Raw genomic sequence first — 14,447 nt, 5'->3', positions numbered from 1 at the left:
ATTGACTCTCCACTGACACAGACGTCCTCCAAAAGGGTCTCACTGAGACAGATACCTGGTGTCAAAAGCATGGCCTCAAGCTAAATGTCAAAAAGTGCATAGTCATCCCCTTTGGAAAAAACAAAGTACCAACAAACTACCACTTAGGTGGTAGTCCCCTAAATACAGAAGACGTAATAAGGGATCTTGGGACCCAAGTAGATAGCAATCTCACCTTTGATAATCACATTGCCAAAGTGGTTAGAAAATCCTTCTATGTGGCCCACCTAATCACAAAAGGGTTTGCATCAAAAGAGGTCATTGTGCCCCTCTACTCATCACTCATCAGACCCATCATAGAGTACAAAGCCCCATTTGGGATGTACCTTACAAGACACCTTCAACAGCTGGAAAGACCACAGATGTACCTCACCAAGAGGCTCACTGGCCTCAAACAGATGCCCTATACAGCTCGACTGAAGAAATTACAGCTGTACTCGGTTGCATACCACCTACTCAGAGGTGATCTCTGCCTGACATACAAGGCCATGTCCGACCTAGAATTGATGGACATGCTCCACCTAAAGAAAACCTTAGCTCTGTGAGGCACATGCTCTAGGGATCTAAACCTCACCACAACAATAAATAGGATGCACTGGAGGGATAGATTCCTGTCCCAGAGACTTCCCATGCTTTGGAACAAGATCCCAATCTACATTAGGCAGAGCTCCTCACTAACATTCTTCAAAAGAAATCTTGACGAGTGGATGGGAAACAGAAAGTTTACCTCGGGGATCGCTTCAGTGGCTCTGCTGGACAGAGGCACAGGGAGCTAATTTAAAGGGGTGGCGAAAGCCAACACATTCTGGCTAGGCTTATAAATGCCTTCGGGCAGATAGCCTAGTACCTACCTATGAGCCTACCTATGCTACAGTCATGCCTCTCCATAAAGGAGGAGTGACTACAGACCCTGGGAACTACCGCCCCATTAGCCTGACAAGTCTGATATGCAAAGATATGGAGCATGCGCTCCATCATGGACCTAATAAACAAAGATACAGGGAATCTCCAAACTCTGGATCCCATACAGTTTGGCTTTGTGAAGGGTAGATCATGCCTGCTCAACTTGGTTGACTTCTTTCAGTCAATCACCCGAGCTGTGGATGAAGGCAAGATGGTTCATACAGCCTACTTTGATCTGACCAAGGCCTTTGATACCATTCCCCACTCAGGAATCATAGTAAAACTCACTAAGCTAGACATCAACCCCTATATCACTAGGTGGGTTGCAAGCTGGTTCACAGATAGAACCCACAGTGTCAAAGTAGCTGACTCCAAGTCAGACTGCAGACCAGTCATGAGTGGATTCCCACAGGGATCAGTCCTGGGTCCTCTCCTGTTTGGTATCTACTTCTCAGAAGTCCAGGCCAACACAAAGGGACTCTGGCTGACAAAGTTCCCAGATGATTGCAAGTTGGGAGCCATTATTAACTCCCCATGTGATGTTGACATCCTATAGAAAGACCTCACTGAGACCAACACTGGTGTCAGAACCATGGCCTTAAGCTCAATGCCAAAAAATGTGTCGTCATCCCCTTTGGGAAAAACCCAGTTCCCATGAACTATCACATCAAAGGTAGTCCACTGAACACAGAAGGCATTATAAGAGATCTGGGAACACAGGTTGACAGCAACCTCTCTTTTGACCACCACATTGCACTGTGGTCAGAAAGTCCTTCTATGTGGCACATCTCATTACTAAGGGCTTTGCATCCAGGAAGAAAGAGGTAATTGTCTCCCTCTACTCTTCCCTCATTAGGCCAATCATCATGTACAATGCCCCATTTGGCATGCACCTTACCAGACACCTGCAAAAATTGGAGAGGCCACAATAGTACCTCATAAAGAGGATCCTAGGCCTTAAACACTTGTCCTATATGGACAGACTCAAAAAACGCCAACTATTCTCTGTCTCATATCGCCTAGTTAGAGGCGATCTCTGCTTGACTTACAAAGCCACATCTGACCCAGCTCTCTTAGAAATGCTACATCTAAAGAAATCCCAATCCCTCCACACCACATGCTCTAGAGACCTCAACCTCATTACCACAATCAACAGAATGTGCTGGAGGGACAGGTTCATAACCCATAGACTGCCCATGCTATGGAACAGACTTCCCATACATGTCAAACAGAACACCTCATTGGCCCTCTTCAACAGAAATCTTGATGAGTGGATGGGAAATAGAAAATTGACCCTGGGGATCACTCCAGTGGCTCTACTCGACAGAGACACTGAGAACTAAGGTCGGGTGGCACAATGCCAGGGTAATCCTATGGGCTAGGCTTGTAGAGGCTCCAGGGCCATTAGCCTAGTACACACCTATAAATATATGAACCTATGAACAAAATGAAAGACTGAGCAGTAGATAATAGGTAGCTTCACTCATCCTGGAATATTCTTACTTTCATCAACCTGTTTGCTCATATGGTGAGCTCTGCCTCCTGCTCTTTAACACAAAACCTGCTTTCTTTACATAATAAGTACTGTTTCCTTTTTGTAATTCCCAAAGAAGAATGCTCCTCCAGCATGGCATCATCTCCATTTGGACAATTTTCTTTTACTACTCTCTTTACAGCACAATGTATCTGCCCAGTCATAATTTTCACCCTCCTTTCTCCTACCCTTTAGGGACCTTTCCCCATATCCTGCATTATTTTGTGGAATGTCATCTCTCTTATCACTCTGCTTCCCATCACAGAAAAATGGTCTGGCAAGGAGAAACCCAACACAGAGTAAAACAATGAATTTGTTTGTTGGGTAATAAAAACAGTAACAAAAACTGGTTAACATACCAAAATCATTTCATAAAAAATTGCCAACCAAAAATATCAGCAATAAAGAATGCCACAAGTATCCCAAATATATTTATTCCACAAGAATAAAATAAAAGTTAAAACAGAGTTTTCAGAAACATAAAATAAAAAATTGAAACAGAGTTAAGGGCTTTCATCCCAATACATAAAGGACTTCATCAGAACTAAGTTCCATACTAAGATACAAATGTATATATATAGAACAAAACAAGCTTAATTGAATAAAAAATCATCACCACTGATTGGTTCAACCTAAAACCAAACTTCTCTCAATAATTCATAGGTTCATAGGTAGGTACTAGGCTGTCTGCCCGAGGGCATTTATAAACCAAGCCAGAGTGTGTCGGCTTTCAACGCCCCATTGATTAATTAACTGATCCTCTGTCAAGCAGAGCCAATGAAGTGATCCCAGGGGTGTATTTTCTGTTACCCATCCACTTGTCAAGGTTTCTCTTGAAGAGTGTTAGTGAGGGGCACTGCCTGATGTAATTTGGAATTTTGTTCCAAAACATGGAGAGTCTCTGTGACAGGAATCTATCCCTCCAGCATGTTCTATTTATTGTTGTGGTGAGGTTTAGCTCACTAGAGCGCATGGCTCGCAGTGACTTGGATTTATTTAGGTGGAGCATGTCCATCAATTCTGAGTTGGACATGGCTTTGTAAGTCAGGCAGAGATCACCTCTGAGTAAGCAATATGCCACTGAGTACAGCCAGAGATTTTTCAGTCGGGCTGCATAGGACATATGTTTGAGGCCAGTAATCCTCTTGGTGAGGTACTTTTGTTGTCTTTCCAGCTGTTGGAAGTGTCTACATCCCAAATGGGGCATTGTGTCCTCTATAATGGGTCTAATGAGTGACAAGTAGAGGGGCACTATAACCTCTTTATTTCTAGATGCAAACCCTTTAGTAATTAGATGGGCCACATAGAAGGATTTCCTAACTACTTTGGCAATATGATTGTCAAAGGAGAGATTAATATCTACCTGGGTCTCCAGATCTCTTATTACCTCTTCTGTATTAAGGGGGCTGCCACCTATGTGGTTATTCATGGGTGTTTTGTTTTTCCCAAATGGGATGGCTATGCATTTTTTAGCATTTAGCTTGAGGCCATGACTTTGACACCAGGTGTCCATCTCAGTAAGGCCCTTTTGGAGGATGTCCATGTCAGCAGGAGAGTCAATTATGGCTCCCAGTTTGCAGTCATTGGTGAACTTGGTTAGCTATAGTCCTCCTGTGTTTGCCTGTACTTCTGAGAAGTATATGCTGAACAGTAGGGGTCCCAGGACCAAGCCTTGTGGGACACCACTTGTGACTGGTTTAGAGTCGGACCTGGAGCCCACTATTCTTATCATGTGAGCTCTGTCTGTAAGCCAGTTGGCAACCCATCTTGTGACATAGGGGTTTATGTTCAGGCTGGTGAGTTTTTCTGTAATACCCGAGTGCGGAATGGTGTCGAAAGGCTTGGCGAGGTCAAGGTAGGCTGTGTGAACCTCCCTCGTCTATGGCCTTGGTGACTGTCTCGAAGAAGTCAATCAGGTTTAGTAGGCATGATCTGCCCTTAACAAAGCCAAACTGGGTCGGGTCAAGTGTTTGGAGGTTCCTAATGTCTTTGTTAATGAGTTCCATGATGTTGCGCTCCATAGCCTTGCAGACCAGGCTAGTCAGGCTTATGGGGCGATAGTTACCAGGGTCAGTTGTGGCCCCTCCTTTGTGGAGAGGAATAACAATTGCCATGCGCCATTCTATGGGCATGTAGCCTATGGGGAGGCTGAGTTTGAACAGTGTGTTTAGGTGGGGGGTTATTTCGTTCTGTAGTTCTTGCAAGACGCAGCCTGGGACACCATCTGGTCCCATTAACACTGTGTTTTTGACTTTTGAAAGGGCTGTTTTCACCTATGCATCTATGATTTTTGGGACACTACACTTTTCCGGTATTGTTGTGGGCCATTTTGGAGGTGAGAGGGTGGTGAAGTTGGCACTGAATCTATCTGCCAGGATGTTTGCAATATCAGTAGGTTCAGTATATTTTGTGCTATTTTGCACTAGTTCAGTGCATATCTGAGATTTGCCACTTAGATTCTTAACATAGCTAAAGAAGGCTTTGTGGTTGTCTTTTGAATCCTTGGCTATTTTTCTTTCGAAGTTAGTCTTGGATGATTTCATGAGGGACCTTAGTTTCTTAGTGATACTGATCAGGTATGTCTTTCCTTCTTGGGATTTGCTTTTTTTCTGAACTAGTTTCCTCCTTCTATTGCATAGCCTATTTATTGCAGGGGTCCACCAAACTGGTTTCCTTCTCTTAGAGGAGTGAGTCTTGGTTTTGCTAGGGATGGCACGATCCATGCATCCTTGTAGGTGCTCATTGAGTGCATCTGTAAAGGTTTCTGCATCTTGGGCAGTGTTATCCTTTAGCGTGGTATCATTCTTGGTGAGGGCAGGATGCTACTCAGGGTCAGGGTCATACCAGCCTGGGCTGCATGATCAAAGAGCTCTTCCATGTCTCTTTTCATGTAGTCCAGGGAGGTATGTCTCGGGTCATTCACACCAACACGAACAATGATAGAGTCATATTTGTACTTATTCTGGAGTGACCTGAGTGCTTGTGTTATGTGGCGGATTCTGGATGTCAACAGGCAGCTAACAGCAACCTTCTGCTTGTCCAGCCTAGTGAGTGGGACGTCAGTGTGTCTGACTATAGAGTCACCTATTACTAGTGTGTTAGGTATGTTATTTCTCCTTAAGGGCTGTGATTGTGCGGCACACTAATTTTGTGTTTTATGTGTTGTTTGGTTTGTGACGGGAAGTGCAAGTTGTTTGGGTGTCTGCTTTGGAGGTCTCTGATGCTTTTGTAGGTTTTTATTTAGAGCCTCCGAGTATCATTTTGTGTATGTATGTGTATTTTTTGCCAGTGCTGTTTTAGTAGGTCTGTGTGTGGCTGGAGGTGTGGTGCAAGTGTCAGCTTTCTCCTCTTGACTGTCTGTTCCAGTCTTGGGTGGAGACAGCTTAGCTTCCAGTTTGGCTGTATAATTGCATCTCTTGCATATGTTAGTATTTTGTGGTAAGAGGAGAGGGTTTTCTGTGTACATGAGGCCATTGTAACATTGCCTCAGGATACCCAGATTCACCAGCTGGACTGGAGAGTGCACCTGAAGTTGCGTTTTGGTCATGCCTGAATAGTAGGGTGAGCTGCTTCATCACTTGGTTGGTGAGGGGTGAATAAAGAGCCTTGCCCTGCTGGGCAATCAGTGTCAGGGTATATTAGTGCTTGCTATTGGGTCTGTGCAAGTGCTGGGCTGTAAGATGCTTTTTGAGTGCTTAGGTTGAGAGTTAGACTAGTTTCAAGGGAAAAACTGAAGAGGAGACTTAGTGAAGCCGGGAATAATTTAACCGTAGGTAACCGGCACTGCCCAGTACGCAAAACCATGCAAACGCGGTTTTTATAGTAGCGAAATGAAAGAGATAGAAATTAGCCCAAAATGGCCAATAAACTACTAACTTCTTGGCTGGAACCACTCCTTCAGGGACAGATAGGTTGCTCAAAGCTCCCCACTCTCACAGGTGAACAGAGAAACTTCCTTCTATCCAAATAAGGTATGGGCAACTCAGAAACTAGTATCACAGCCCTGAATTCAGCACTAGCCTGAAAACTGGACTATACTAGCTTAGAAAGGCGAGAAACAAGGAATTTTTTTATTGTTTTTTTTTTTGTTTTTTTGAAAAGAGGCAAAAACAGTAAAAAAATATACTTAAAACAGCTTTAAATGACTACAAACGATCAGAAAAGGCTATCGCACTTTAGTATGTAGCCTACAACAGTTAAATTATTTAAACAAAAAACAACTTTTTAAAAGTGCAGGCAGTCAAATAAGTACAATATGTGAAAAAAAACAAGCTTTTAAATCACAATAAACACTGGAAAAATCTTCGTTTAGGCGGGAAACAGTTAAGTACAGCAAGAAAGTACAGAAAACTGATACTTAATCACATTTGCTTAAAAATCACATACTGCCCTCCCCACAAAAAACATATACTTCCACAGCTATCTTCCTATCATGTTACACATACAAACATAGCTATAAAAATACAAAATTTCAATAAATTAATACATTTATATATTTGAAACGGTTTTAAAACATTTTCTGAAACTTTTATTAAAGCTTAGCAGACCTTGACTTAAATACTGGTAATATAGAAATTGTTTCATTCAATCCTGGGTCGTGGTTGGCCTGTAGGGACAGTTGCCAGATCTCTCCTCCTCATAAAGCAGTCACTTTCTAGGGCCCTTGTTACCACTTTCACTACTTATTGGGATTCAGTATTCCATTGGGATTGTTTCCTCTCCACCATTCCACCATCCCCTGTATAACATTTTTTAACACTGAATCACCTTCACCAAGCCCCTATATATGTAGTTGCTGCCTTGCTCACCCAAAAGAAAGAGGCATGATGTTTATACTTAGCAATTGCCCCTTCTTGCCTTATGTTTGCAGCAGTTGGAAATAGGCTTTCCAATGAATGCCAGATGCTAAATTCTGTAGTGGCCACCATATTCTTTGCTGATGCTGCACTAAAACCTTCACTACTGTGGCAGGCAATACCAAATGCTCCTTGGTTCTGCAACATAGTAGTGTTAATACTTACCTCCCAGGCTAGACCATCCTGGCCCTTACACACCTAAATTACCACTATATACCTCAAAAAATTAAATCTACACTGCAAATTTCCTACTGTCTTCTATCCATTTGTCCTTACGGCCAGTGCTACTGTCTCTACTTTCCCCATAACAAGTTTATCCCTCCAGCCAAAAATTCTGAGTCATACTAACTTTCACACCTACCTCCACTTCATTGCACCTTTCATTTTCTCTGTATCAGCTAACAAATATAAAAACTTCCCTAATCTCTGCTTTTTACATTTATTACCTGTTCTCTGCATTCTACATGTCATCCACACCTCCCCTGTCTTATTTCTCCTACCCATAAATGTAAAACTGTAATTTGACATTTTAAACCTCACTGTGTGTGCCAGTTTGTCATGTATTAATATGTAACAACTCCATATTTTACTTAGTGTAGTTTCTCTTTAGTATATATGCCTTTTAGTTATTGTAATTTTAAGCTTTATTGTCTTCTTTATTGTAGAAAACTACCTATTTTGTAATTTGAGGTTTTCTCCCTGTGTCTCCATGGAAAAGGTGTTACTATAGACCAGTCAGACTACCTTAGTCAACAAAATCAATAAATAAATAAGTAAATAATAGTATGGCTTGCCTGAACTTACTCTCCTGCACGCTATGCTTCCCCGCTCTATATGATTTCTCAGTCTGATTAGTAAGATTCATTTTTTTATTAAACGGATTATCCTGCTCTCATGAAAGAGCATTGTATCACAACCATCCTTTCCCTCCTGCTGAACTATAAGTCAAGATTTTCCCCTCCTTAGCCTGTCTTCCAGATTCTCCATTTCCTCTTGCATAGTTTCCAGAGCTCCTTTAATTTGATCATCCTCTTTCTCATTCTAATGGTTGCTGCATTTCTTTCTTTGACCTTTCTCACTGTGGCCATTACAACCGCCTTCATCTTCTCTGTTCATGGCCTAACAGCTTACACTTTTACCCACTTGTCAGAGATCAGCCCTCCCCACATGTACACATCTATAATAATTTATTCAAGTACTGCATATCTCCTGGGGTCACTCATTCAGCTACCACTTAACCTTTAATTTCAGTTTAAACTTTAGTCATGATCTTCTCCACATTTATTGTACTCCTGGAACAGAGCTGCTGAATTACCAGCCATTTTGCTCAGATTCAACCCAATTTCACTTATTAAATTATTTATTTTTCAGCTACCATCATGCGTTTTGAGACATAACTGTTTAAAGCTACTTTATCATTATCAAATATGTGCTAAAACTGATTTTGGAATAAATATGGATTGTACCACTAAAATAACTTCTGTTTAATTGTTTTAGTTATCTACGGATCTTGGTTTGAACACATCAAAGGATGGCTAGAAGCAAAAAACAGAATTAACGTGCTTTTCATAACCTATGATGAGTTAAAGGAGGTAAGATACAAAATGTGGCAATATAGTTAAACATTTCTGCAAAAGTTTGAAGAAGTGAATAGATTCTTATGGAGTTTACTGTTATGTTGTATGGTAGGTTGCAATGCCAGAGGACAAGGAATACAAGCATGCCTAAAGACAGTAAATTCCAACATAATGTAAGTTAAGTTATTATAACTGTATAATTTAACAATTCATTGAAAATAAAGACTGGGAAAGAGGGCTATAAGAAAAGTGATCACTTTCCTTTGTAGCCCTGTGCTATAAATTGAATTTACTTGCACCATACTCAGAAAATTTGCATTAGGCTTAACACTGGCATTTCTAAATTAATTTCATATTTTTGCATATTTCACTGGAAGTTTGCACCAATATAATTTGCTTCCTCATTTAGAGAATAGTGGAGGAAAGGGTTTCAGGATCAGGTTTGGATTGGAAAAGATGGAGAAAGCCTATTTTCCTATTAGTTGGAGATTGATTAGCACACACGTGACACCAGCTAAGGTTTTTCCCTCCCCTGCTAACCTGCTTTCTAATAGTTACCCCTTCCACCTTTCCTCTTTTATTGCTACTCCCCCCTGCCCCTGGTTGTCTAACTTTCCCTTGTCAGCCTGCCTTACTACGGCTGAAACATTCCACTTGCCTTATCTTTTCTGCTCCCTTACTGTCTCTATTTTACTGTCCTGGCTGCTGCTCTCCTTTCTCTCTTTTTCCTACCTTACTCCTTCACCAATTGACTGTATTTTGCATTCTCTACTTACCTACTTTTTAATTACCCCTATCACTGTCCCTCTGCTAACTACTACTGTCCTTATTATACCTTGTGCCTGCTATATTCTTGTAAACTACTGCCTGTTTTTTCATCCTTTTTTAACAAACTCTCCTTTATATACTGCTAAACTACGTAGCATATGAAACAGTAGTGTTTCAGCTACTCTGCTTAGCTGATAGACTTCGCTCTCCTCTCTGGCTGTTTCCCAGTGCTCCTGCCTCCCGCCCCTATCCTACCCTTCATGCTATTGGTTATACCTTCTGCTTCCCCTCCCCCCTATACCCTCGAACTCTATATGTAGAGTCTTCCTTGCTAAGGCGCCATCTTTAAATTCCATCTTGCAAACTGCAGGTTCCCCCTGGTTGTCCGCGTGGTGTGCTGCCGGTAAGTGAGCGTTTCTACTTAGTAATTGTCTTATTTTGCTCGTAGTTTGGCATTTTTAGTTTGGCATTTTTACTCAAATATTGCCTCATCTTGATCGTACATTTTGTCAGAACATGTAACTAGTGTCTTCAGTTGCCGTCGCTGTGATCCTGCGTGCTGTAAATACTTTTTTATGGTGGTCTCTCACTAATTTAAGCTCTGCAATTAGTCGCTAGTATTTCTGAAGACATAATCACCGTTTTTACCTACTAGTGATTTCATTTGGCAGAACCTGTGGATAGTGCTTTAAGTTGCAGTTGCTGAGATCCTGCGTGCTGTAAACGCTTTCCTATGGTTGACTCTCACTAATTTAAGCTCTGCAATTAGTCGCTAGTGTTTTTGAAGACATAACCACTGTTTTTTACCTACTAGTGATTTCTAACACCACATATTGTAGTTTTTTTTGCAGTCACTGAGGTCCCAACCTCTTGAGTATCTGTACACGCTGTTTTTGTGGCTGTTTATTATTGTCTTATCCTCTGCAATTAATCGCTAGTTATTGCTAAAGCAATAATTACTGTATTTAGTTATTAGAGACTCCTAAAGCCTCTGTTTAGTGTATGTTATTATCCCTCATGCTACCTTTGTTTTGTGGCTAAAGTACTTAGTCGATAAGGTGTCTTACACCACATGTTTTTCAGCTATGTTTTTTTGGTAAACTGCCTTTGTTTTTAGCGACTGTACTAGTCGCCTGATATTTCCAAAGTAGAGACGTCTATTTTACCTGTTTTTATCTCTTATTGGCCTTGTGTTTAGCTACTATATAGGGATGCTACAAGGTCTTATACCTTGTGTATTATTAACATTAGTTAGCTGTACCTTGCCTTTGATTTGGACCTCAGCTTTAGTCACTAAGAGGTCAACTGTTGTTAATATTGCATATTATCTTGGTATACCTGTTACCTTGCAGTTATTTGTTTTTCCTTCTCTTTTCTGACATACTTCTTAATCTGGTATCTCTCTACCCACTCCTATGCTTAACCACCTATGCTATTTCTGTTTCCTTTAGTCTTCCTAACCCTTTATCTCTTTTGTTTTTGTATTCCAGCATTAAAGCCTAGTGCTCCTCATCGGGTTGTCCCCTCCCTGCTGGCCTATCTCACCTGGTATCCCTGAAGCACCAAAGCAGGCCAATTGTGTTGGCACCCAAGAAGCACCCCTATCTCCTCTTGAATGACGGTTTACTGGTGTTAGAACTTTCCATTACTGGCTGTATGTCATTTTGCCTAAATATTTTTATTTTAAGTTTTGTCCTCTTGTGGGCAGCACACACGTGACACCAGCTAAGGTTTTTCCCTCCCCTGCTAACCTGCTTTCTAATAGTTACCCCTTCCACCTTTCCTCTTTTATTGCTACTCCCCCCTGCCCCTGGTTGTCTAACTTTCCCTTGTCAGCCTGCCTTACTATGGCTGAAACATTCCACTTGCCTTGTCTTTTCTGCTCCCTTACTGTCTCTATTTTACTGTCCTGGCTGCTGCTCTCCTTTCTCTCTTTTTCCTACCTTACTCCTTCACCAATTGACTGTATTTTGCATTCTCTACTTACCTACTTTTTAATTACCCCTATCACTGTCCCTCTGCTAACTACTACTGTCCTTATTATACCTTGTGCCTGCTATATTCTTGTAAACTACCGCCTGTCTTTTCATCCTTTTTTAACAAACTCTCCTTTATATACTGCTAAACTACGTAGCATATGAAACAGTAGCGTTTCAGCTACTCTGCTTAGCTGATAGACTTTGCTCTCCTCTCTGGCTGTTTCCCAGTGCTCCTGCCTCCCGCCCCTATCCTACCCTTCATGCTATTGGTTATACCTTCTGCTTCCCCTCCCCCCTATACCCTCAAACTCTATATGTAGAGTCTTCCTTGCTAAGGCGCCATCTTTAAATTCCATCTTGCAAACTGCAGGTTCCCCCTGGTTGTCCGCGTGGTGTGCTGCCGGTAAGTGAGCGTTTCTACTTAGTAATTGTCTTATTTTGCTCGTAGTTTGGCATTTTTAGTTTGGCATTTTTACTCAAATATTGCCTCATCTTGATCGTACATTTTTGTCAGAACATGTAACTAGTGTCTTCAGTTGCCGTCGCTGTGATCCTGCGTGCTGTAAATACTTTTTTATGGTGGTCTCTCACTAATTTAAGCTCTGCAATTAGTCGCTAGTATTTCTGAAGACATAATCACCATTTTTACCTACTAGTGATTTCATTTGGCAGAACCTGTGGATAGTGCTTTAAGTTGCAGTTGCTGAGATCCTGCGTGCTGTAAACGCTTTCCTATGGTGGACTCTCACTAATTTAAGCTCTGCAATTAGTCGCTAGTGTTTTTGAAGACATAACCACTGTTTTTTACCTACTAGTGATTTCTAACACCACATATTGTAGTTTTTTTTGCAGTCGCTGAGGTCCCAACCTCTTGAGTATCTGTACACGCTGTTTTTGTGGCTGTTTATTATTGTCTTATCCTCTGCAATTAATCGCTAATTATTGCTAAAGCAATAATTACTGTATTTAGTTATTAGAGACTCCTAAAGCCTCTGTTTAGTGTATGTTATTATCCCTCATGCTACCTTTGTTTTGTGGCTAAAGTACTTAGTCGATAAGGTGTCTTACACCACATGTTTTTCAGCTATGTTTTTTTGGTAAACTGCCTTTGTTTTTAGCGACTGTACTAGTCGCCTGATATTTCCAAAGTAGAGACGTCTATTTTACCTGTTTTTATCTCTTATTGGCCTTGTGTTTAGCTACTATATAGGGATGCTACAAGGTCTTATACCTTGTGTATTATTAACATTAGTTAGCTGTACCTTGCCTTTGATTTGGACCTCAGCTTTAGTCACTAAGAGGTCAACTGTTGTTAATATTGCATATTATCTTGGTATACCTGTTACCTTGCAGTTATTTGTTTTTCCTTCTCTTTTCTGACATACTTCTTAATCTGGTATCTCTCTACCCACTCCTATGCTTAACCACCTATGCTATTTCTGTTTCCTTTAGTCTTCCTAACCCTTTATCTCTTTTGTTTTTGTATTCCAGCATTAAAGCCTAGTGCTCCTCATCGGGTTGTCCCCTCCCTGCTGGCCTATCTCACCTGGTATCCCTGAAGCACCAAAGCAGGCCAATTGTGTTGGCACCCAAGAAGCACCCCTATCTCCTCTTGAATGACGGTTTACTGGTGTTAGAACTTTCCATTACTGGCTGTATGTCATTTTGCCTAAATATTTTTATTTTAAGTTTTGTCCTCTTGTGGTCAGCACACGTGACACCAGCTAAGGTTTTTCCCTCCCCTGCTAACCTGCTTTCTAATAGTTACCCCTTCCACCTTTCCTCTTTTATTGCTACTCCCCTGCCCCTGGTTGTCTAACTTTCCCTTGTCAGCCTGCCTTACTATGGCTGAAACATTCCACTTGCCTTGTCTTTTCTGCTCCCTTACTGTCTCTATTTTACTGTCCTGGCTGCTGCTCTCCTTTCTCTCTTTTTCCTACCTTACTCCTTCACCAATTGACTGTATTTTGCATTCTCTACTTACCTACTTTTTAATTACCCCTATCACTGTCCCTCTGCTAACTACTACTGTCCTTATTATACCTTGTGCCTGCTATATTCTTGTAAACTACTGCCTGTCTTTTCATCCTTTTTTAACAAACTCTCCTTTATATACTGCTAAACTACGTAGCATATGAAACAGTAGTGTTTCAGCTACTCTGCTTAGCTGATAGACTTCGCTCTCCTCTCTGGCTGTTTCTGCCCTGCTTCGCTCCCCCTCCCTAACCCCTTATCCCACCCACCCCACGTACCCTTAGCCTTTTACCTGACGTACCACACCCCTCTATATTTACACCTATCCTATGCTCCTACATACCACACCCCTCTATATTTACACCTATCCTTTGCTCCTACATACCACACCTCCTCTATATCTACACCTACCCTAAGCACCTATCTCACTTGCTCCGCCCTCCTTCCTATACCTCCCTCTATTACCTCTCCTTTCTCCCCTCCCTACCCAAAACTACACAAATACCTTGATATCTACCTGTTTCATTTACTCACTCTATACTCTAAGCCCATATCCAGTCCATTCCTCTCTGTCTCACCTCAACATGCCTACCAAAACTTACAAACCAATATCCAAGACCCCTGTAACAGGAGCTACTCTAAAAAAGCTAACACTTCTACTTATTATTTCTCTTGCCCTCACATTACCCTACTTCCTAACCTGTTATGAATCAAATCCCAATTACCACTTTAACTACTCTCCCAAACATACTGCCTCTGATTTCATAAGCGTAAAATTGACTCATTTAAACATTACATCTATCCCTATCTACCTTCT

At 41.4% G+C, this 14,447-nt stretch overlaps 1 protein-coding gene across 1 annotated transcript in view; it reads left to right on the top strand.

The window, feature by feature from the left end:
• The window catches only part of LOC122815999 (sulfotransferase 2A1-like), a 108,586-nt gene extending 99,632 nt beyond the window's left edge, over positions 1-8,954 (top strand). The window contains exon 3 of the mRNA XM_044088873.1: positions 8,830-8,954. Coding sequence (XP_043944808.1) covers positions 8,830-8,954 — 125 coding nt within the window. The remainder of the gene's footprint in view (positions 1-8,829) is intronic.
• The last annotated feature ends 5,493 nt before the right edge of the window (positions 8,955-14,447 follow it).

Source organism: Protopterus annectens, chromosome 1.part1 (assembly GCF_019279795.1).
Source record: "Protopterus annectens isolate FY-2018-M chromosome 1.part1, PAN1.0, whole genome shotgun sequence".
NCBI lineage: Eukaryota > Metazoa > Chordata > Ceratodontiformes > Protopteridae > Protopterus > Protopterus annectens.
Note: the sequence above shows the minus strand (reverse complement) of the source record. Positions and strands in the feature narration are given on the sequence as shown.